Consider the following 22,995-nt stretch of genomic DNA (forward strand, 5'->3'; position numbering starts at 1 on the left):
GGGAAGGAGAGGGAGGGAGGAGAGAAAAGAAAGGAAAGGAAGGAGGGAAGGAAGGCAGGGAGGAAGGCAGGGAGGGAGGGAGGAAAGAAGGAAGGAAGGAAGAAAAAGCTCACTGCAGCTTCAAATTTCAGGTCCATGTGATTCTCCTACCTCAGTCTCCTGAGTGGCTGGGGCGACAGGCACAGACCACCATGCCCAGCTACTTTTAACATCTTTTGTAGAGATAGAGTCTTGCTGTGCTGCTCAGGCTGGCCTCAAACTCCTGACCGCAAGTGATCCTTCCACCTCAGCCTCCCAAAGCACTCTGATTACAGGCGTGAGACATTTTGCCCGACCTCCTTGAACTTTTGTGTCAAGGTTGGCTTCGGGAGGAACCCAGCCTGAGACATTCATTTGCCCTATTGTAGTTAATTCTATAATTGCAGTTATGGGTTGTCTTGCCCCACTGGGCTGAGTCATGCCCACCACAGTGCTCCAAAAACCTGCACGTGGTAGTAGATGCTTAATAAAGGACCCTGGGTCTCATGACTGGGAGGTGGCCGGGATGCCGATGGGTCGTTTCGTTTCCCCCACCCCGTCCTTAGAAGCCCCAGATGGAGAGGTTGCGGTGCCGGAGGGAAGCTCAGGAGTGAGCTATAAATGGCAGCCTCCACCTGCCTCATGCCCCAGAATACACAGCCTGGACAGCTGGGACAGGGCCCCCCACAGCCAGGAACCCCAAATGACCCTCCCAGCCCTGACCCGGGCTCCTGGGGTGTTCCCTGGAGCACATACCAGAGGGGATGTAAGTCCGTTACCAAGGCTACAGAGCAGGACACACAGAAGATGCTGACAGAGGCGTACAGCTAACCCTAACAGCAATCCTAGCCATCTTCTCCCCTCCCACCTCCAGGGGCTCTCTTTGCAAGACACCATTCCAGGGACAAGGGTCTTCCCTACAAGGCCATGCAGCACACGCAGGCGTCTCCTGCGGGAGGGATCTCTTTCCCAGGCCGGTGGTGTCAGGCCTGGAATTAGCCACACCACCTGTGGTGAGGCTGGTTGTAGGGTCTCTGGGGACAGCGGGGGACAGCAGGGGTGGAGAGGACATCAGGACTGACCTCTGAGGACTCAGGCTGAGACAGTCAAGAGAATGAGAAATGGTGGACATGGAGGTCTGGCTACTGGTAGGGCGGGGGTGTCTTAAGACCTCTCACCAGCTTGATCCTAGAGTCAGCTGACCACTCACAAGCTGGGGGATTGTGGGTGAGCCACTCCAGGCCTTAGTTTCCCCATCTGTAAAATGAGGAGGGGCTCATAGCCACAGCTCATTTCTGGAGTTTGTTGTAAAGGTGAAGGGGCCCCATTGGAGCCACCTCGCCTGGCTGGATGGCCTTGTGCAGGCTTGTCTGATGTGGAGGGCCAGCCTCAACTTCCTGCTCCGTAAAAATGGGAACAAAAGGCCAGGCTCAGTGGCTCCCTCCTGTAATCCCAGCACTTTGGGAGGCAGAGGCAGGAGGATCACCTGAGGTCAGGAGTTCAAGACCAGCCTGGCCGACATGGTAAAATCTACTAAAAATGCAAAAATTTAGCTGGGCATGGTGGCAGGCGCCTGTAGTCCCAGCTACTTAGGAGGCTGAGACAGGAGAATCACTTGAACCCGGGAGGCGGAGGTTGCAGTGAGCCGAGATCATCCACTGCACTCCAGCCTGGGGGACAGAGCAAGATTCGGTCTCAAAAAAAAAAAAAAAAAAGGAGGGGGGAATAAAAACAGTGCCTGCCTCTTAGGGCTCAAGGAGAGTGAAGTGGGATCTGTGAGTTGCGTGCTGAGCTTAGTCCATGAACGGCACTTCCTTATCCACCGCGATCCACAGTCCTTGAAACGAAATTATTCTGGTTTGCTTCTGTCACAGGAGGAAACTGAGTCTGTGTAGCATGGGGGAGGGGTGGGATAAGGGAGGAGGATGAAGAATGGAGTTGGGGAGGGGTTTGGGCTGGCCTCTCTTAACTCCGCAACACAGGGAGAAGCCAGTGTCTTTAGCGCATGTAAGAGGTTCTAAAATGTTCTATTTGCTTTGTTTTCGGCCCCTGCACCAACAGGGGTGATGTTCTCCCTGTGACAAAGAGAAGTAAGCTGGCTTAATGGACAGTGAGGCAGCTGGGAGGGGGCATAGGGGAGCTGGACGCTCTTGGCCTGAAACCTACAGGCCCCAGTGGCACTGACCACTGCCCAGTCTCTCCCACTATCTGGTTTCCTCTACAGCCTTGGGCAGAAAACAAGAAGGCCTCCTGCCACAAGGCTCCCACACAGGAGTCTTCATGCTGGCTGGGAGTCCAGGAGTCTGTCTAGGAATCCAGGAAGTCTTCCTGGAGGAGGAGCCATTGGATCTGGGCCTTGAAGGATGAATAGAGGTTTCCTAGTCAGAGAAGAGTGTGTGTGTGTGTGTGTGTGTGTGTGTGTGTGTTCATTTTAACAAACACTTTCCCATCTTCTAGGGGCCAGGTACCCAGAAGGCCACCAACAAGGCCAAGACCCAGGCCTGCCCCAGAGCAGTTCACATCCCACAAATGCTGTTCGAATCATAACAGTAATGGTTACAGCTCCTGCATGCTGAGTGTGCACTGCTAGAGCACAGCATGTGAGAGGAATTCAATGACTGAACGCATGAGCCAATAAATGAAACTTTCTCTCTTTTAAAAAAAAGTCTTTATTTTTGTTTTAGTCTTTTAGCTCTACTCTCTAAGGAAGGAAAACGCTTTCTGGAGTCAGTGAATCCTGCCAGGGATTGCTGGAAGGGAGAGGGGAGGCAGAGACAGCAGGCCAAGGCCTGGGGGTGGGAAAACGGGCGTGTAAGGGTCCTGTGTGGAGGGAGTTGGGGGCAGAGGTTTTTTGTTTTTTTGAGATGGAGTTTTGTTCTTGTTTCCCAGGCTGGAGTGCAATGGCTGGATCTCAGCTCACTGCAACTTCCGCCTCCCAGGTTCAAGCGATTCTTCTGCCTCAGCCTCCCAAGTAGCCAGGATTACCGGCAGGCGCCTCCACGCCAGGCTACTTTTTGTATTTTTAGTAGAGACAGGGTTTCTCCATGTTGGTCAGGCTGGTCTCAAACTCCCAACCTCAGGTGATCTGCCCACCTTGGCCTCCCAAAGTGTTGGGATTACAGGTGTGAGCCACTGCACCCGGCCTGGGGGCAGAGTCTTAAGCGGGATGCTGAGGCGCTAAGGCCTCCTGTTCTTTGGGAACTGGGGAGCCATAGCTTGATTCCCAGCACAAGAGGGAGGGAAGGAAGACATGAGACCTAAGGAGGACAGCAGGAGCCTGCCTTGGGCTCCAAGAGTTTCAGAGATGGCCCAGATCAGTTGAGTGGCCTTCTCGCCCTTGTGAGCTAGATGCAGTAAAAGCCACCAGGGGGCAGGAGAGACGGCGACAATGGAAAGAGATGCAGAGACAGTCACCAAAAGAGAGACAGAGGCACCACAGAAAGAGGTGGGAGAAATCCAGGAAGGCTCCCTGGGCATGGTGGCAGGAAATGAAGTGGAGGCCTAATCCCTGACACTAGAGAGCCAGGACCTAGAGGAGAGGAGAAGGTTTGATGCTGGGCTAAAAGGCCAAGCTTGTTTAGGAATCCAGGAAGGCTTCCTGAAGGAGGGGCCGTGAGATCTGGGCCTTGAAAGATAGACGTTTCCTAGGCAGAGAAAAGGGGGCGGGGGATTGCTCGTTCTACTTAACAGGCACTTTCCCATCTTCTGGGGACCAGGTACTTGGGAGCCACAGACAAGCCCAAGGCAGAAAAGACAGCAGCCCCCCCGACATCGCAGCCCCAGGACTCTGCACCCACCGGCAAGCCTTCTTCATTCCTCCCAAGGACGAACAGGGAAACTGAGGCTGCCCAGAGCGGCACCCACCCCAGGTCCTGCCCGTGCAGCTTCTCCTGGGTCTGTGCCGTGCCCACACGCCCACGCGGGACCTGTGTCACCAGATTAAAAATGGAAGCAGCTAGGACCTTTTTTTTTTCCTTCCTTTAAAAAAATCCCACGTCCAAATAAGGCGAGGACTGCGGGGAGCACGGTGAGCTGGCCAAGTCCTCCTGAGCAAGCGAGTGGCGGCTGGCCCGGCCGGCCTGGGCTTGGTCCTCCTCCAAGACTCGCCCGGCAGGAGGGCGGGTGCACCCGGGGAGGCTATAAGGGCTTCTCCTCCACCCTGCCAGGCTCACTCGCCTGCTCACAGCCCCCGCCTGCCGCAGCCCCCACAGAGCCCACCGCGCCCCCCACGTCCCCCACACCAGCACCCAGCCATGGAGGCCATCAAGAAGAAAATGCAGATGCTGAAGTTGGACAAGGAGAATGCCATCGACCGAGCAGAGCAGGCCGAGGCGGATAAGAAAGCCGCCGAGGACAAGTGCAAGCAGGTAAGCCTCCCTCTGCTGGGCCGCGCCGGGCTGCAGGGCATCCTCTCTGTGCGGGGGCCCTGGTCGGGAGGACTGGGGGTGCAGCTGATGCTTTGGGCGAGGAAGAGCGAGGGGACTGTAACCTTCCTTGGATGGGGCTCTGGGCTGGAAGGGGGGTGACGATCAGACCCACCCCCAGCAGGGCCAGTGCGAACAAACTGAGTCTGACAGAGAGGTGGTGGGGGAGGGAGAGAGTGAGAACGTTTGCGAGGGAGGTGGACCTGTCGTCTCCGCTGGGAGGTTGTGTACTAGATAGGGCAGTTGGGGTCATGCCGTGTGTGTGTTTTAGCATGTGTGTGTATACAGGTTTGTATTTGTGTGTGTTTGGGCATGTATGTGTGTATAGGGTGTGGTTGTGTGTACAGGGGTGTATGTGTGTGTATTTGAGACAGAGTCTTGCTCTGTCACCAGGCTGGAGTGCAAGTTGGAGTGACCAGATCGCAGGTCACTGCAACTTCTGCCTCCCGGGTTCAAGTGATTCTCCTGCCTCAGCCTCCTGAGTAGCTGGGATTACAGGCGCGCGTCACCACACCTGGCTAATTTTGTATTTTTAGTAGGGACGGGGTTTCACCATGTTGGCCAGGCTGGTCTCAAACTCCTGACCTCAAGTGATCTGCCCATGCTTCCTCAAATGCTGGGATTACAGGCGTGAGCCACCGCACCTGGCCATTTCTGTGTGTTTGAGCAAGTCTCTGTGTGTGTACATCTGTGTATGTGAGCATTTCTGTATCTACATGTTTGAGCATGCGTACACGTATTTGTGTGTATTTGGGCAATTCTCTGTGTGTCTCTGCGTATATCCATGTTTAAGCATTTCTGCGTGTGTCTGTGTGTGTATACTTACTTGTGTGTGTTTGAACAGTTCTCTGTGTGTCTGTATGTGAGTGTATCTGTGTGAGCTTTTCTGTGTGTGCACATAAGTTGTGTGTGTCTGTGGTCCATGTGCGTGTGTTTCAGGGGAGGAGAGTGTGGAAGGGTGAAGGTGACTGTGAGAACAGGAGAGTACCAGGAGGGCTGTGAGAGTGCGGGATGCTGCCCGCAGTGCGGGAAGGTGTGAGAGAGTGTGGGTGTGTTTGTGAGCCTGTGTGTGTGGGTGGTAGGGGGCCATGAGGGTGGCGGGAGAGGCGGGCTGTGTGTGTGCTTGTGCAAATGTTGGCATGATGGTGATCGAAGGTACGCGTTGACGTGGCTATGTTTGCGTTGGCATATGTATGTCCGGGTGACGGGTTTCTGCTGGCATGCGTGTGTGGGCGTGCACACATTCGGATGTGTGTTTCTGTTGGGTTGGGTTGCGTGTATGTTGGTGACTGTTTCTGGTGTGTCTCTGTGTGTTTAGATGAGTGTGTGTTTCTCTTGGGGTGGATGTGTGTTTCAATTGGTGTGTGTATGAGTGTGTGTTTCTATTGTGTGTGTGTGTGGATGAGTGTTTCTGTTGGGGTGTGCGTGTGAGCATGTGTGGATATGTTTCTGGTGGTGTGTGGATGAGTGTGTGTTTCTGTTGGGGTGTGTATGTGTGTGGATGAGTGTGTGTTTCTATTGGTGCATGTGTGGATGAGTGTGTTTCTGTCGGGGTGTGTGTCCGTGACTGTTTCTGCTGGCGTGTGCGTGTGCTTGTGGATGTGAGGGTGACTGTGTCAACCTGTGTGTGCTTGTAGGTGATGCTGTGCCCCTGGATCAGGAAGCCTCCACTGTAACGGGACCCCGAGGTCTCATGGGCAGCTGTCCGGGAGAGCGGCCGGGCGTGTGAGTGTGTGGTGGGGTCCCAGGGCTGAGACCTGCTGCAGGGCTGACTGGGTAGGGTCTCGATGTGTGTGTGGTGGGGTCCCTGGTGGGGGAGGTGGGTGGCCCATGGCAGACAGAAGACAAGGAGGCCATTTCCCATCTCCTGGCAGCCAAGAGCCCACACAGACCCAGAACTTTGTAAACTAGAGTCCCAGAAACTCTGGCAATGAGGATCCCAAGGTCGTGGCCATGGCTTGGGGCAGAGCAGACGGGGACAGTGGGTGGGAGGAAGGAAGGGAGGAGTCCCCTCCCACAGAGACATGTTCCCCACAAGGTTTATCCACCCGGAGGTCAACTGCCAAGCCCTGGGGAGCGTCCAGGTCTCAGATAAAGCCCTGGGAGGTGCCTAGGACCGTGGCACCCAGTGTCCAGCCCCGCCCAGGCCAGGAGCCTGCCAGCCAGCAGCTAAAGGCAAAGTCCGAGCTCAGACTGGTTTGAGTTATGGCTCAGTCGCTGGATGCCCCGGGGCAAACACCCCGGCCTCTCTGTTTCTCGACGGCTACGGCTGCATGAGTGAGATGCGGAAGTGACAGTAGGGCCTCCCTCGCCGCCCCATGACAGGATTAGAGGTGACTGTACAGATGGCACCCTTGGCTCAGCGCCTGGTGCAGAGTAAGCGCTCAATAAATGTGGGTTGATTTCCTGCCCCGCCCTACTTCCCCTTTGGGCCTCCCCAGCCTCCAGTGCCCCGGGGCTGCCCTAAGAGTCTGTGTCACAGGGAACACGCCCCAGTGTTCCCCGCCACAAGCTCCCTCTGCCTTCTGTATGACCCTCCCTGGCAAACACAGACATCCATCCTGTGCTGGGCCAGCTTCTATCCATCATTTAGCCCTCACCATGAGGGACTTAGCCAGAGATTCAAAGAGAAACAAGTTTACAGCTCTAATTCTTACTAAGGTATGAGCGGCTGATACAGCTTCATCTCCCAAGGCCACAAGTTCAAAAGGGAAGGAGCCTCAAAGCCTCCAGGCAGCTGTGTGGCCAAGGAGGTGAGGACAGCTTCTTTTGATTACGCCTTTTTTGTCCCACAAAGATGGCCACTGGAGCAGACGTGGACTCAGAGCAAGTCTCCATAGACTAGCACATAAGTTGTGTATGTCAGTCTTCTTTTACTTATTTTTATTTTTTAGAGATGGGCTCTCACTCTGCTGCCCAGGCTGGAGTGCAGTGGTGCAATCACAGCTCACTGCAGCCTCGAACTCCCAGGCTCAAGCAATCCTCCCACCTCAGCCTCCCCAGTAGCTGGGACTATAGGCAAGCACCCCTACGCCCAGCTAGTTATTTTACATTTTGTAGAGGCAGGGTCTCACTATGTTGCCCAAGCTGGTCTCGAACTCCTGGGCTCAAGTGATCCTCCCACCTCAACCTCCCAAAGTGCTGGGATCACAGGCATGAGCCATGGAGCCTGGTTTTTGTGACCCTCCTAGCCTCATGACTGAGGACACGTTCCTGTGCGTCTCTGAGCCCTCAGTGTCCCCATCTGTGAAATGGGGACAAATGATGCCTTCTGCTGTTCAGGTGTGGAACCCAAGATTCCAGAATTCCCAAGCAGAAGCCAGAGCCCCACGAGGGCCGATGGCCAGTCCTGCTGAGGAATAGAGGCACTTAGAGTGCCTGACTCTGCAGGAGGCCAGAGAGAGCAGCTCTTGGGCCAGCCTGACCCTGGGGGACTGGGCAGCCAAGCGTTGATTTCTGGCCCTGCCTACCCAGTGTGGGAATAGGACAAAGAGACCCAGCCCAGCCGCTTCCTGCCTACTCCCCTCCCCTCCCAGGGCAGCAACATCCTCCACCACTGGCCTTTGACCCCACATCCTGCCTCGGCCCCGCCCCAAGGCCCCATTTGCAGGGACTAAGGTAATCATATTACAGGCAGGGAAACTGAGGCCTGCAGAGGGCCAATGACTGGTTACAGCAAGGCTCTGTAGACTAGCGTGTACCTGGCATATGGAATTTGGGTAGATGGAAAGAAACCTGGTGCATGTCTGATTGTTTAAATTTTTTATTTAATTTTTACAGATGGGGTCTCACTCTGCTGCCCAGGCTGGAGTGCAGTGGTACAATCATAGCTTACTGCAGTCTGGAACTCCCAGGCTCAAATGATCCTCCCACCTCAGCCTCCCCAGTAGCCAAGACTATCGGCATGCCCCTCTACACCCAGCTAGTTATTTATTTTTTGTAGAGACAGGGTCTCACTATGTTGCCCATTCTGGTCTTGAACTCCTGGGCGCAAGTGATTCTCCCCTCTTACCCTCCCAAAGTGCTGGGATCACAGGCATGAGCCACAGAGCCTGATCTAATCTTTTTTTTTTTTTTTGAGACAGAGTCTCACTCTATCCCCCAGGCTGGAGTGCAGTGGCACCATCTCAGCTCACTGCAACCTCCATCTCCTGGGTTCAAGCAATTCTCCTGCCTCGGCCTTCTGAGTAGCTGGGATTTCAGGTGCGCACCACGACACCTGGCTAATTTTTTGTATTTCTAGTAGAGATAGGGTTTCACAGTGTTGGTCAGGCTGATCCCAAACTCCTGACCTCATGATCCGCCTGCCTCGGCCTCCCAAAGTGCTGAGATTACAAGCATGAGTCACCACGCCCAGCGAGGGCTCACCTATTTTTATACCCACTGCCTACCACTGAAGGGTTTGGGGTTGTCACTGATTCATCCCAAACACTTTTCTAAATATTATACTTTAAGTTCAGGGGTTGGCTGGGTGAAGTGGCTCACGCCTATAATCCCTCACTTTGGGAGGCCAAGGCAGGTGGATCACGAGGTCAAGAGATCGAGACCATCCTGGCCAACATGGTGAAACCCCGTCTCTACTAAAAATACAAAAATTAGCTGGGCATGGTGGTGCATGCCTGTAGTCCCAGCTACCCGGGAGGCTGAGGCAGGAGAATTGCTTGAACTCAGGAGGCGGAGGTTGCGGTGAGCCGAGATCGTGCCATTGCACTCCAGTCTGGGTAACAACAGCGAAACTGTCTCAAAAAAAAAAAAAAAAAAAGTTCAGGGGTACAGCTGCAGAACATGCAGGCTTGTTACCTAGGTACACACGTGCCATGGTGGTTTGCTGCATCCATCACCCTGCCATCTGCATTAGGCATTTCTCCAAATGCTATCCCTCCCCTATCCCCTACCCCCTGCTATCCCTCCCCTGGCTTCCCATCCCCCAACAAGCCCGTGTGTGATGTTCCCCTCCCTGTGTCCATTGTTCAACACCCACTTATGAGTGAGAACACGCAGTGTCATCCCAAACACTTCTTACAGTGTTCCCTTAGTGGCCTCAGTCCCAGACTTGACCCCCAAGGAACTCCAGGCTGAGGGCGACAGTCAGACTATGAATACCTCCAGCTCAGAGGTCAGGTGTGGGCCACAGGGAGGGACAGAGGTTGGGAGAGTCATAGGGGTGGCGAAAGCTCTGCTCAGGGCAGCAGAGCAGGCCACCAGGGTGGGGAGCCTTGGGACTGGGCATGGAGGAACAGTAGAAGCCCTCCCAGTGAAAAGCAGAAAGCCATTCTTAGCAGCGGGTCCAGCATGGTCTAGAAATCAAGCAAACCAGCTTTGGAATCAGACTAACAAAGATTCAAACCCCCCATCTGTGTGGCATCAGGCAAGTCCATTCCCCTTTCAGAGACTCTGTTTGCCCTTCCGTAGTATTGGACCTCCCAGAGACAATATTTGTAACACGCCCTGACCGGGCACAGTGGCTCAAACTTGTAATCCCAGCATTTTGGGAGGCTGAGGTGGGGCGATCACCTGAGGTCAGGAGTTCGAGACCAGCCTGGCGAAGCCCTGTTTCTACAAAAAACACAAAAATTAGTCAGGTGTGGTGGCGAGAGCCTGTTATCCCAGCTACTAGGGAGGGTGAAGCAGGAGAGTCACTTGAACCTGAGAGGCTGAAGTTACAGTGAGCCGAGATCGTGCCACTACACTCCAGCCTGGGCAACAGAACAAGACTCCACCTCAAAAATAAATATATATCTTTGTAACACACCCAACACATGCTAAGTGCCGGATAGCCTCCTGCCACCTTTATCCCTGTCCTCACCTTGTTCTTGCCCAGAACATTCCCCCCAAAAAAGTAGTCAAAACCCCAAACCAAACAAACAAAAAACCTCCCAACCAGTCGGGGAGTGACTTATGCCTGTTGTCCCAGCCCCTCAGGAGGCTGAAGTGGGAGGATCCTTGAGACCAGCAGTCCGAGATCAGCCTGGATAACACAGCGAGACCCTATTTCAAAAAAACCAAAAGCAAAACACCCAAGCCATCTTCATATCCTGATGAACCCAATGCTGTCAGATTTGCTCTTCCTCTTCCTACATGTTAGGAGAGCCCAGTGCTCGGCACACGGTTGGCACTCAGTAAACGCTGTGACCCACAGACCTGGAAGGAAGTCAGGTGGACGCTATAGGTCAGGGCTGACCTCTGTCTGAAACGTCTCTAAGGAAACTGGCCCATTTTCTCAAGTCCAGGCAGAAGTGCAAAAGCAGCTGCCGAAACGCTCAGAGACCAGCAGGTCAAGGCTTCTGCTCTGCAGATGAAGGAACTGAGGACAGAGAAGGGGACGGGGGTCACAGAGCTTGGGTGTGGAGTCTGGCTTCCAGGATCCCAGCCTGGAGGTCAAGGTCAGGCTCTGTAGACTCTGACTTTGCCCTGATCCACAGGCAGCCCTGGTCGGGCTTGGGATGTCAGACAGAATTGCCCTCCCTGCTCTCTGCAGCACCTCAGCTAGAGACCTTTACAGGTCACCTAAGTGACTTCAGTTGAACCCCAGCTGCCAGCCTCCACCCCATCCTCCAGCAGCCCCCAAGACAGGATGCCTGGATGCCTTTTTTCTTTTTCTTTTTTTTTTGAGATGGAGTCTCGCTCTGTCGACCAGGCTGGAGTGCAGTGGTGCAATCTCGGCTCACTGCAACCTCCGCCTCCCAGGTTCAAGCAATTCTCCTGTCAGCCTCCTGAGTAGCTGGGACTATAGGTGCCGGACACCATGCCTGGCTAATTTTTGGATTGTTAGTAGAGACGGGGTTTCACCATGTTGGCCAGGCTGTGATACAGCCTTTTAAGAGTTCACACTTTCCAGCTACTTGGGAGGCTGTTGCAGGAGGATCACTTGAGTCCAGGAGGTTGAGGCTGCTGTGAGCTATGATCACACCACTGTACTCCAACCTGGGAGACAGAGCAAGACCATATCTTAAAAAAAAAAAAAGCCAAAAAATGCACACACGAGGCTGGTGCAGCGGCTCACGCCTGTAATCCCAGCTACTTGGGAGACTGAGGCAGAGAACTGCTTGAACCCGTGAAGCGAAGGTTGCAGTGGGCTGAGATCTCGCCACTGCACTCCAGCCTGGGTGACAGAGCCAGACTCTGTCTCAGAAATGAAAGATTAATAATAATGCACATACATGCTCACACAGACACACACGCGCACACACACATGGGGCACCTGGTACATTTTGCACATCCTCTCAGGGGTGAGCCTGTAACCCAGAGAGGATTGAGAGCTGAAGCCACAGGCACGGCAGCTTTTTAAACATACCCTCTTCAGGAAGAAAAAGAAGAGACGCAAGTCACAGAGGGAGGAAGGAAAGCTGGCCTGGTGTGACCAACAAGATCAAGGGTTTCTTCTTCATCGGCTCAGGCAGTTATAACAAACACCACAGACTGGTGGATTCAATACTAGACATTTACTGCTTACAGTATGGAGGCTAGATGTCCAAGATCAAGGTGCCAGCAGATTCCATGTCTGGGGGGGCTCTCTAGCTAGCTTGCAGATGGTCACCTTCTTGCTGTGTCCTCCCATGGGAAGAGGAAAACCAAGCTCTGGTCTCTTCTCATGAGGACTCTAATCCCATCATGGTGGGTCAACCCTCAAGACCTCACCTAAACCTCATCATCTTCCAAAGGCCCCCATCACCAGTTACCATCACACGGAGATGAGGGCTTCAACATATTAATTGGAGAGGGGGCAGAAGCAAGCATTCAGTTCATAATAGGCTTATCTTCAGAAGACGAGGGCTCAAACCCTGTGCTGTGTGACCTGGGGAAAATCATTCCACCTCTCTGAGCCTCCTGCTGTGGGGAGGAAGCAGGAGAATGAAGCTTGGCTCGGTGGGGGCTGCTTGCCCACCCTGGAGCAGGAACAAGATGAGTGCCAAATGATCTGAGGCAAAAGACAGATCCAAGCCTGGTGTGGTGCTCATGCCTGTAATCCCAACTATTTGGGAGGCTAAGGCAGGCAGATCACTTGAGGTCAGGAGATCAAGACCAGTCTAGCCAATATGGCAAAACCCCATCTCTACTGAAAATACAAAAATTAGCTGGGTGTGGTGGTGTGTGCCCGTAATCCCAGCTACCTGGGAGGTTGAGGCAGGAGAATCACTTGAATCCAGGAGGCAGATGTTGCAGTGAGCTGAGATCACGCCACTGCACTCCAGCCTGGGCAACAGAGTGAGACTTTCAAAAAAAAAAAAAAAATTCAGATGCAGGCATGAACTGGATATGATCATCCTAAGCCAGAGTTGGGGGCCCAGGGAGGGAGTTAGAGCCTGGAGGTGACAGGAAAGGCTTCTTGAGGCGGCTCTTGGTCCGTGTGGTGGGGGGTGACAAAGATGAGAGGTGATGGGGGCTGTGGTTTGTGTCCCATAGACCTGAACTTCTCAAACTGGGAGTGGTGGGAGGATAGGGACAGAGTCTTGGGATAAACAGAGGACTGAAAATGTAGGGAAAGAAGGGGACATTTTATTAAAATGAACATGGCCTATATGCAAAAAAATTTAAAGACTTAACGGGAGCCTTCAAAGAAAGTGACCCTGTAGCGATGAGTCTCTTCTAGCCAAGCCTCCAAAGCCCGGAAATGAGGCCCTAGATCTGAGCCCTTCAGCCCTTCAGAGTATTTTGGTGAGACAGTGAGAAAACCACTGCCTTGGGCCATAGGGAGCCATAGCACGTTCTAGGCAGAGGGAGAGCAGATGTATTGGTTAGAAAGTTTCTCTGACTGCCCGTGTTGAGGTCAGAACGAAAGGGTGGGGACAGGGATGTGGGGGGAATCCAGACGCGGAGAATGAGACTGCTTAACCCCAGATCATGGTGAGGCCGCACCCCTGAAACCGGCGTGTGTATTTCTGGAAAACGTGTGGCGTCTTCAGTTTCCCAAAAGCGGTCATCAATTTCCCTAGAGTCCTGAGGACCCCAATAAGGCTAAAACAGCTGGTCCTCAGGACGAGGGAAGGACGATGTGACAATCAAGTAACCATGGATGGCGTGGTGCATGCTATGGTAGGTAACCCGTTTTACAGATGAGGAAACTGAGGCCCTGAGAGAGGCAGGGCACTTGTGAATATGGGTGGGCACCCCTGCACCTCGGGGACGTGCCCCAGCCCCCAGGCTGACCGGTCCCCCGCTCTGTCGTCCCCAGGTGGAGGAAGAGCTGACGCACCTCCAGAAGAAACTAAAAGGGACCGAGGACGAGCTGGACAAATATTCCGAGGATCTGAAGGACGCTCAGGAGAAGCTGGAGCTCACGGAGAAGAAAGCCTCCGACGTACGAGCGCAGGGATGCGGGAGCCCGCGGCGGGGCCCGGTGGGTGGGTGGGCGGAGAGCGCCGCAGGAGGAGGAAGAGGAGGAGGAAGAGGAGGAGGAGGAGGCGGTGCCTCCCGGCGCTTTCTCCAAATAAGTCCCGAAAAGGGGCACTTTCCAGCAGTTGTGGCCAGCGGTGCCGACGTCAGGCCCTCCCCCAGCGGTGCTGACGTCGGCGGCCAGGCCGGGTGACCTCATCGCCCCGACGGCGGCCGGCCCGGGGGGCGGGGAGAGGCGGGGGCGGCCCCCGCGCAGGCAAAGGCTGGGGGGCCGGGGCGCGGCCGTGCAGCTCTCGCCGGAGCCGAGCCCAGCCGAGCGCCCGCCGCTGCCCGTGCGCCTCTGCGCCTCTGCGCCTCCGCGCCATGGCCGGCCTCAACTCCCTGGAGGCGGTGAAACGCAAGATCCAGGCCCTGCAGCAGCAGGCGGACGAGGCGGAAGACCGCGCGCAGGGCCTGCAGCGGGAGCTGGACGGCGAGCGCGAGCGGCGCGAGAAAGTGAGCGCCCCTGCCCCGGCCCTGCGCCCGCAGCCTCCTCCCCCGCGCGCCCTCCTTTCTTCCCTGCTGCCCGCGCGCCCTCGCGCAGCCCTCGGGGCCTGATCGCGGACCCGCTTCCCCGCGCCTGGGACCCCTTTCTTCCGCCTCCGTCCTCCCTCCTGGGCCTGGGACTGGGGAGGGGGCGCCGCATCCCGGTCGGGCGGGGCCGGCCGCGCGGGAAATGGGGGATGGGACCGAGGAGGTGCGCGATCCGCGGGTGGAAGAGGTGGAGCGGCGTGAGGGTTGCACCATGCAGGCTCCGGCTCGGGGCTGGCGCCGGGGTCCCGGGCGGAGGGAAACCCGCGGCCGGACTTGGGGGCGGGGAGTAAGGATGGAAACGTGGAGCTTCTATTGTCTGGGCTTTGACCGGCCGACCGGGATTTCGGCGGCGGTCCGGGGATCTGGGGAGGGGGTCGCACTTTCTCGCCTCTGTCGCGGCTTCCCAGCTCCTGCCTGGACTTCCCCGACCGTTCCCAGGGGCGCGGCGGCGACGTGTCTGCTCCAGGCGTGGTGGGGGGGTGGCGGAAGTTCAGCCCCGAGCCGCCCGCCTTTCTCTCTCCAGCTGATTCCTGCGGGAACCTGGGCGGCGGGACCCTGCCTTCCTCCAGAAGGCCCTGGGAACGCTACCGCGGGGCCCTGGACCCACGATCGTTTGAGCGCCTGCAGTGCGCCTCCGCCAGGAGTCGCGGGGCCCGAGACAGACAATGGGTCTGAAAAAGGAGGGAGTTTCACCACCTCCTCAGCATCATCCCCTGGCTGTCCCTCGGGACAGAAGGTGGCACCGCCAGGGGCTGGGGACTGATCTGGTCCCATCTCATGCCACCTACCAGCTGCATGACTTGGTGTTTACAATTTAGGACCTGTTTTCCCCATCTGTGAGTAGGACTGATAAGAATGCCGACCCCTCAGAGTAGCAGGGAGGGTCCCAGGAGTCTCAGGCGTGGAGCCTGGTGCTTTGTAAGTGCTCAATTGTGTTTTGTTTCTTGGTTTTATTTTTGAGACAGAGTCTCGCTCTGTCACCCAGGCTGGAGTGCAGTGGCGCGATCTCAGCCCACTGCAACCTCCACCTCCCGTGTTCAAGCGATTCTCCTGCCTCATCCTCCCAAGTAGCTGGGATCACAGGCGTCCGCCACCACACCCGGCTAATTTTTTTGTTTTTGTTTTTTGTTTGTTTTCAGAGACAGGGTTTCCCCATGTTGGCCAGGCTGGTCTCAAACTCCTGACCTCAGGTGATCCGGCCCGCCTCAGCCTCTCAAAGTGCTGGGATTACAGGCCTGGGCCACCGCACCCGGCATTTTTTGTATTTTTGGTAGAGACGGGGTTTCACCATGTTGTCCAGGCTGGTCTCGAACTCCTGACCAAGTGATCCATCCACCTCCGCCTCCCAAAGTGCGGGCATTACAAACCTGAGCCACCGCGCCCGGCCTCGATTGTGTTTTCTGTGCCTTCCCTCTGCCCTGGGGAGAGCTCACAGACAAATGGAGACAGAGGAACTGACTCACTGATGAAGTGAGATTTGCATTCCACAGAGGAATTCCACGCGGGAGGCTCCAAAATGGAGGTTGAGCAGGGTCTTATAGAATAAGTTTACTGGGACCAGAGAAATGAGTGTGCACAGACTCAGAGGCAAGAAAGTTGTATGGTGTGGGGGGATGGGGAGCAGTGCGGGTAGAGGTCGAAGCCCAAGAGCCCTGAAAGCTAAGTAAGTGTTAAGGCTCAAGTGGGGACCCTAGAGGGGCAATAGGTGCCTGGCCAGATGGAATCGGTGGTGTGAATTGCAAGGTCTGGAAAGGGTCCAGATGGGGGCCGCAACCTGGGCCGTGGTTGAAGCGTTTAATCCTGTAAGGATTGCTTTGGCCTGAAGAGTCCTTAGAAACCCGGTGTAAGCCGCAATCGGTAGCCGGTCTGGCCTCTTTCTCACACTTAACCGACACGGCTCTCCCTCTGATCTCATCCCAAGTCATCTCACTGGAGGACAATTAACTCGGCTTCAAAATGGCCCTCAGCCGAAAAGCCAAGACTTAGGAGTGGGACCGTTTAGTTGGGAGGGATGATGTTTTTTGGAAAGTTGAAGACTTTCAAAAGTTCTTGAAAAAGCAAAGGATGCTTCTCTGTCTGGGAGAGGGAAAAACCTCTCCCAGGGCAAAAGGAACTAAGAACAGGGTGGGTTAAAAAAAAAAAAAAACTCTCACTCTTGTAGAATAAGCCAGGAGCCGGCATGTGGTAGACTTCTGGGCCTGTTTCCCGACAGCTGGTTTCGTTTAGATTTTTGTGTGATTAACTGACATCTTCCTGTTCCTTTGCCACATGTAACTAGCAAGCCTCTTTTACCTTATAAGGGAAATCCTTTGTAGCCTGTGGAAGGCTTTGATTGCAGGAAGGGGCGGAACCCAAAATGACTGGCAGTGACTAGCAGTTTTTCAAAAATACATATATATGTATGCGTGTATAGATATGCGTGTATCTCTCAGCTCCAGACAGTTGGAAATCTGCCAAAGGCGCTGGCTGTCAGGATTCAGAATTTCCCACGTAAGGGCTACTCACTTCTTAAAAGACACCTCAGGAATCAAGCACCTCTGTTTGATCTTTCAAATCAATTCCTTGACTGCTAATAGGTACACGGTTTTGGTTTTTGATTGATTGTTTTTGGCGGGTGGAAAATGTCCTGGAATTGGATAATGGTGTTGGTGGCGTTTTTTAATTTTTATTTTTTGCAACATCAGTTCCTGCCCCAGTTACTGAAGGTGGTAGGAGGAGTTAAGATCGATGCAATTAAAAAGAATGAAAGGCACCCATTCATGGGAAGGCCTGAGTGGCGTTTCTTAAGACGGTTTCATCAGTGGTTTTCATGGATTCTCTGCATTGGTGTTTCAGAGGACGCTGCAATCAGAAACACCTGTGGGAGTGCCCATCTGCTTCTAGGAGTCTGGGGCTGAGAAGCCTTCCTGACACTACTTATGTCTTTCAGCCATGTTAACCTCGTTCTTTTTTTTTTCCCATATGAACTTAGGGAACAGGACAGGGAGTGGTTTCCTAATAATTTTTTCTTTCTTTTTTTTTTTTGACATGGAGTCTCTCTCTGTCACCCAGGCTGGAGTGCAGTGATGTGGTCTCAGCTCTCTGCAACCTCCGCCTCCCAGGTTCAAGCAATTCTCCTGCCTCAGCCTTCCAAGTAGCTGGGACTACAGGTATACCACCATGCCAGCTAATTTTTGTATTTTTAGTAGAGATGGGGTTTCACTATGTTGGCCAGGCTGGTCTCGAACTTCTGACTTGGTGATCCGCCCAGCTCGGCCTACCAAAGTGCTGGAATTACAGGCGTGAGCCACCGTGCCAGGCTGTTTGTTTTGTTTTGTTTCTTTGAGACAGGTCTCACTCCGTTGTCCAGGCTGGAATGCAGTGGCGCAATCTCAGCTCACTGCAACCTCCTGGATTCAAGCGATTATTCTGCCTCAGCCTCCCAAGTAGCTGGGATTGCAGGTGCCACCACCACGCCCAACTAATTTTTTGCTTTTTTATTAGAGACGATATCTCACCATGTTGATCAGGCTGGTCTCAAACTCCTGACCTCATGTGATCCATCCACTTGCCCGGCCTCCCAAAGTGGTAGGATTACAGGTGTGAGACATCACACCCGGCCTTCCTAATAATTTTGATAGCCTTCCCAATTCAGGGATTCTTCATTTGCCTTGATAGGAAAAAGCTAGTGTGGCTTCCTTTTTTCCCTTGATTGACGCCTGTTTGACCTATTCTCAATATTCCTTCCGAAGAGTGGGCATCACTGGACAACTTGCCTGGCTTCGAAGCCCTGGCAGGACCTAGGGGACAGGTTCCGACAAGGAAGAGCCCTGGATGGGTCTTAGAGGCCATTCATATCTTACCAACTGAGTCAGTGAACAAAACCACTTTCCCTGGTGGGGCCCCTCAGTTTCTCCACTTGTAAAATGGGTGCAGTGTGTGAGGATGAAATTGCAGTAAAATAAAACCATGGCAGTAAGAGATGCACTTCTCTGGCATGTCCCACCTGCTGGGGGTAAGCAGCGCCACATCCTGGAGTTACAGCCTCAAGGCAGTCCTGTAACTAACCAGGCTTTGGGATGGAGAGGGCCAGGACAGTGAAGCAACCTTCCCAACACCACGTGGCTATGAAAATGACAAAGCAGCTGGGCGCGGTGGCTATGCCTATAATCCCAGCGCTTTGGGAGGCCGAGGCAGGTGGATCATCTGAGGTCAGGAGTTCGAGACCATCCCGGTCAACATGGCGAAACCTCATCTCTACTAAAAATACAAAAATTAGCCAGGCATGGTGGTTGGTGCCTGTAACCCCAGCTATTTGGGAGGCTGAGGCAGGAGAATGGCTTGAACCGGGGAGGCAGAGATTGCAGTGAGCCAAAATCACGCCATTGTACTCCAGCCTGGGTGACAGAGCAAGACTCCGTCTGAACAACAACAAAAAGAAGAAAATGGCAAAGTATGGCTGGGCAGTGGCTCATGTCTGTAATCCCAGCACTTTGGGAGGCCCAGGCGGGTGGATCATATGAGGCCAGGAGTTTGAGACCAGCCTGGCCAACAAGACAAAACCCTGGCTCTACTAAAAATACAAAAAATTACAAGCATGGTGCACGTCTGTAATCCCAGCTACTCGGGAGGCTGAGGCAGGAGAACTGCTTGAACCTGGGAGGTGGAGGTTGCAGTGAGCCACGATTGTGCCCCGCACTCCAGCCTGGGTGACAGCAAGAGACTCCATCTCAAAAAAATAAAAGGAAAAGAAAATGACAAATCGGGGGATTCCAACCCAGCACTTTTTGGCCCTGGAGTTCCTGCTTTATTGCTTTCCATTGTACTTCCTTCCTTGTAGGTAAAAACACGTCGAAAAGCCAGTAACACTGTTGGGGTATGTCTTCCATGCCTGCAGCCAAGTTTTCTTTCCGTTTTCATATCTTTTTGTCCTGCCATCTCTCAGCCAGGCTGATGGAAGGATGGAATTCCAACAAGGCTGCCCCACCTTTTCCTACCTTGGTAATTGCGTGGCCAACATTTAACTGAGGGCTTCATATTCTTGGATTTATCTTGCCGTTCCAGTGAATGGGAGTGGGACTCACGGGACACAATGAGCCAGGTCACTGTTGGCCTTCTTTCTAGGAATCCCACAGTGAGCCCTAGAACTCTACACGGTAACACTGTGCGCCTTTTTCAGAGAATAGCCTATCTTAGGTCTTAGCCTAACGTTGGGTCTATTGTGAGCTGCTGGGGAGGCCAGCACTGACACTGATCTCAAAGCACGTGGTATGTTCGTCTCCTGCGTTGACTCAACTCCCTGTCTTGTACTGGGACACTCGCCTTTTACTATTGAGTGGTGGATGTATTTCCTGGACATTTTCAGGGAAGATCATACTGAAATTTTGGTACGAGTGTCAGTTTCTTATGGCCTGGACTCCTGGGTGGGCTTTGACGGGGAAATCGGGTTAATGGAGGGCGGCACACATGAGAGATTCCCACTGGTGGGTGGCCCGATACTTCTTAACTTGGCTGCACCTCCAACCCCCCCAGGCTGAAGGTGATGTGGCTGCCCTTAACCGACGCATCCAGCTCGTTGAGGAGGAGCTGGACAGGGCTCAGGAACGACTGGCCACAGCCCTGCAGAAGCTGGAGGAGGCGGAAAAGGCCGCAGATGAGAGTGAGAGGTAAGGAGGCTTTGAATCTGGTGGCATCCATGTTTGCTTTTGGAAAATGGGGATCGGATGGTGCTGCCGACCTCCCAGAGCTGGCATGAAAGTAAACAAGGTCACAGGGACATGCACCTGTCCACAAATGCATGACAGCGCTTTGTAAACCGTCACTCCGTGGGTAGAGATGTTTATCCTTGGCCAGGCGCAGTGGCTCACGCTTGTAATCCCAGCACTTTGGGAGACCCAGGCTGGCAGATCACCTGAGGTCGGGAGTTCGAGACCAGCCTGGCCAACATGGCAAAACCCTATCTCTACTAATAAAAATGCAAAAAATTAGCCAGGTATGGTGGCAGGTGCCTGTAATCCCAGCTACTTGGGAGGCACAGGCTGTAGTGAGCCGAGATCATGCCATTGTACTCCAGCCTGGGCAACAAGATCGAAACTCCATGTCAAAAAAAGGGGTGCAGGGCATTTATCCAAATGGTAACCATGAAAAGAAATTTCCAACAGACAGAAAGGCAGACAAAATGGACAGATGTGAGACTGCAGGTATGACTGTCTGTGGCAGTTAGTTTGCAAAGCATTGCAAAATACGAGAAGTATTTTCTCTGAAAGCCACGGTGCCTCTTCTCAGTGTTCTTGAGACACCAAATTTCGGGATAGACCAGGTGTGGTGGCTCCTGCCTGTGATCCCAGCACTTTGGGAGGCGGAGGCAGGCAAATCGCCTGAGCTCAGGCGTTAAGACCAACATGGGCCACCTGGTGAGACCCTGTCTCTACAAAAAATACAAAAATTAGCCAAGTGTGGTGATGCACACCTGTAGTCCCAGTTACTCAAGAGGCTGAGATGGAAGGATCACTTGAGCCTGAGAGTTTGAAGCTGCAGTGAGGCAAGATTGCACCACTGTACTCCAGCCTCTGAAGGAGTGAGACCCTGTCTCAAAAAAAAAAATTTTTCAGGATACTGTGGAAAGGAGGAAAGGAAACTTGGGATGTGTCGGTGATTGTTAGTGGAGTTCTCAGGTAGGCTTTAGGCTTTTGGATGGTCACAGCTATTTCAGGGACGGGTGCAAACTAGCAAGGTTAATATACTTGAAACTGACCCTGAACCGGGTGCAGTGTCTCATGCCTGCAATCCCAGAACTTTGGGAGGCTGAGGCGGGTGGACCTGAGGTCAGGAGTTCGAGACCAGCCTGGCCAACATGGTGAAAGTCCGTCTCTACTAAAAATACAAAAATTAGCCAGGTGTGGTGGTGCACGTCTGTGATCCCACTGCTCGGGAGGCTGAGGCAGGAGAATCGCTTGAACCTGGGAGGCAGAGGTTGCGGTGGCTGCACTCTGCGGTGGTTCACGCCACTGCGCTCCAGCCTGAAGACAGAGTGAGGCTCTGTCTCAAAAAAAAAAAAAGAAAGAAAGAAACGGACCATGTTCCTCGCCCCCGCGTGGCATCTGTGCTGCATCCCGGCTACCAGCAGGGTGCTGTCTCCTCAGGAGCCGGATCATTCTCTGGCACGCCTTGGCACAGGCTCTCTGGAAGACTGAGAGTAGATTGTGTAATTCACAGAAGCAGCAGTCTCTGTGTGTCGTGGAAAAGGAGTTCCTTGTGTGGCAATGCTGTGGGCCCAAGTATTGATCATCGCGTCTGCCCTCAGTCACAGCAGAGTTCTCACTTGAGCCAGCCACCATGGTTTTGTAGTATAAACGCCTCCCAAAGATGTATTTCCTTATTTTGTTTGTTTGTTTGAGATGGGGGTCTCACTCTGTCACTCAGGCTGGAGTGCAGTGGCGCTGTCTCAGCTCCCTGCAACCTCCGCGTCCTGGGCTCAAGCGATCCTCCCACTTCAGCCTCCAGAGTGAAGCTGGGACTACAGGTATCCGCCACCACACCCGGCTAATTTAAGGTGCATTTCTCACTGCACTGTGGTGACCGCTAACCAGAGATTAGAAACCGGCTTAGGGAACGTTGGAGATCGCTTGTTGTCCAAGCTGGAAATTTCTTCTCAAATAATGGAATAACCAGGGCAGAGGGAAAAGCCACCACAGCAGACTCTGCTTCAGCCACTGAATCGAGGCAGAGAGTGGCCACTCCGGGCAGCCATGGGGCAGTGGAAGATCTGGTCACAAGCGCTCCTGGCTGTGCCTGGGGTCTGGGTTAGCTGCTGCCACTGTCAGACCAGCCTGACTGGGTGCCCATGTTGAGGGCTCCCGTGCTGGCAAACCAAGAGAGCCTGCAAAGGCCAGTCTCTTCTTTGCATGATGTTGTCCCGAGGTCTTTGGTGACACCCTGTTAAAGACTGCTGTGTCTCAGTAGAAAGAATCTATACTTGAAGCGGGGTATGTAGAGTTAGCTTCTCCCACTGGCACTTTCTGTGTAGCCTCTGTTAGATCATTTTGATCTCTTGAGTGCGGCAAGGGGTTTGGGGGCAGTAGATATCCCAGCAAGCTTGCTCACGTGCTGAGGGCGAGACCTCTTACACCCTCGTGAGGGTGTTTTGAGACTTAACTGAGAATGGGTGACACCCCACGTGGACATATTTATTGGACAGCAAGAAGTATATGGTCTCTGTGTCAGGCGGCAATGATACACATCAGTGACACGTTATCCCAGGCCAGCTTCTTCTTTTGTTTTCTTTTTTTAAATGCACAAGGTCTTGGCAGGGTGCGGTGGCTTATGCCTGTAATCCCTTGGGAGGCGGGCGGATTGCTTGAGCCCAGGAGTTTGAGACGAGCCTGGGCAACACAATGAGACCCCATCTCTACAAAAAAATACTAAAAGTTAGCCAGGCATGGTAGCGCATGCTGGTAGTCCCATCCACTCAAAGGGCTGAGGTCGGAGCATCACCTGAGCCCAATCAAGGCTGCAGTGAGCTATGATTGCACCACTACACTCCAGCCTGGGCAACAGAGTGAGACCCTGTCACAAGAAAAAAAAATAAAAGTACACATCTTGCTCTGTCACCCAGGCTGGAGTGCAGTGGTGCAATCACGGCTCACTGCAGCCTTGAACTCTGGGTACA

General features: G+C 53.8%; 1 protein-coding gene across 4 annotated transcripts in view; it reads left to right on the top strand.

The window, feature by feature from the left end:
* Positions 1-4,188: 4,188 nt before the first annotated feature.
* TPM4 (tropomyosin 4) overlaps positions 4,189-22,995 on the top strand; it is a 37,757-nt gene continuing 18,950 nt past the window's right edge. For 2 of the 4 annotated variants that reach the window (XM_035286999.3, XM_002761858.7), the window contains exons 1-3: positions 4,189-4,385; positions 13,615-13,740; positions 19,860-19,993. In XM_035286999.3, coding sequence (XP_035142890.1) covers positions 4,272-4,385; positions 13,615-13,740; positions 19,860-19,993 — 374 coding nt within the window. In that variant the 5' untranslated portion in view covers positions 4,189-4,271. Of the gene's footprint in view, positions 4,386-13,614; positions 13,741-14,059; positions 14,271-19,859; positions 19,994-22,995 lie in introns of those variants that run through there. The other 2 variants (XM_035287000.3, XM_035287001.3) reach the window with 1 other exon arrangement.

The sequence above is a fragment of the Callithrix jacchus genome, chromosome 22, assembly GCF_049354715.1.
Source record: "Callithrix jacchus isolate 240 chromosome 22, calJac240_pri, whole genome shotgun sequence".
Classification (NCBI taxonomy): Eukaryota; Metazoa; Chordata; class Mammalia; order Primates; family Cebidae; genus Callithrix; species Callithrix jacchus.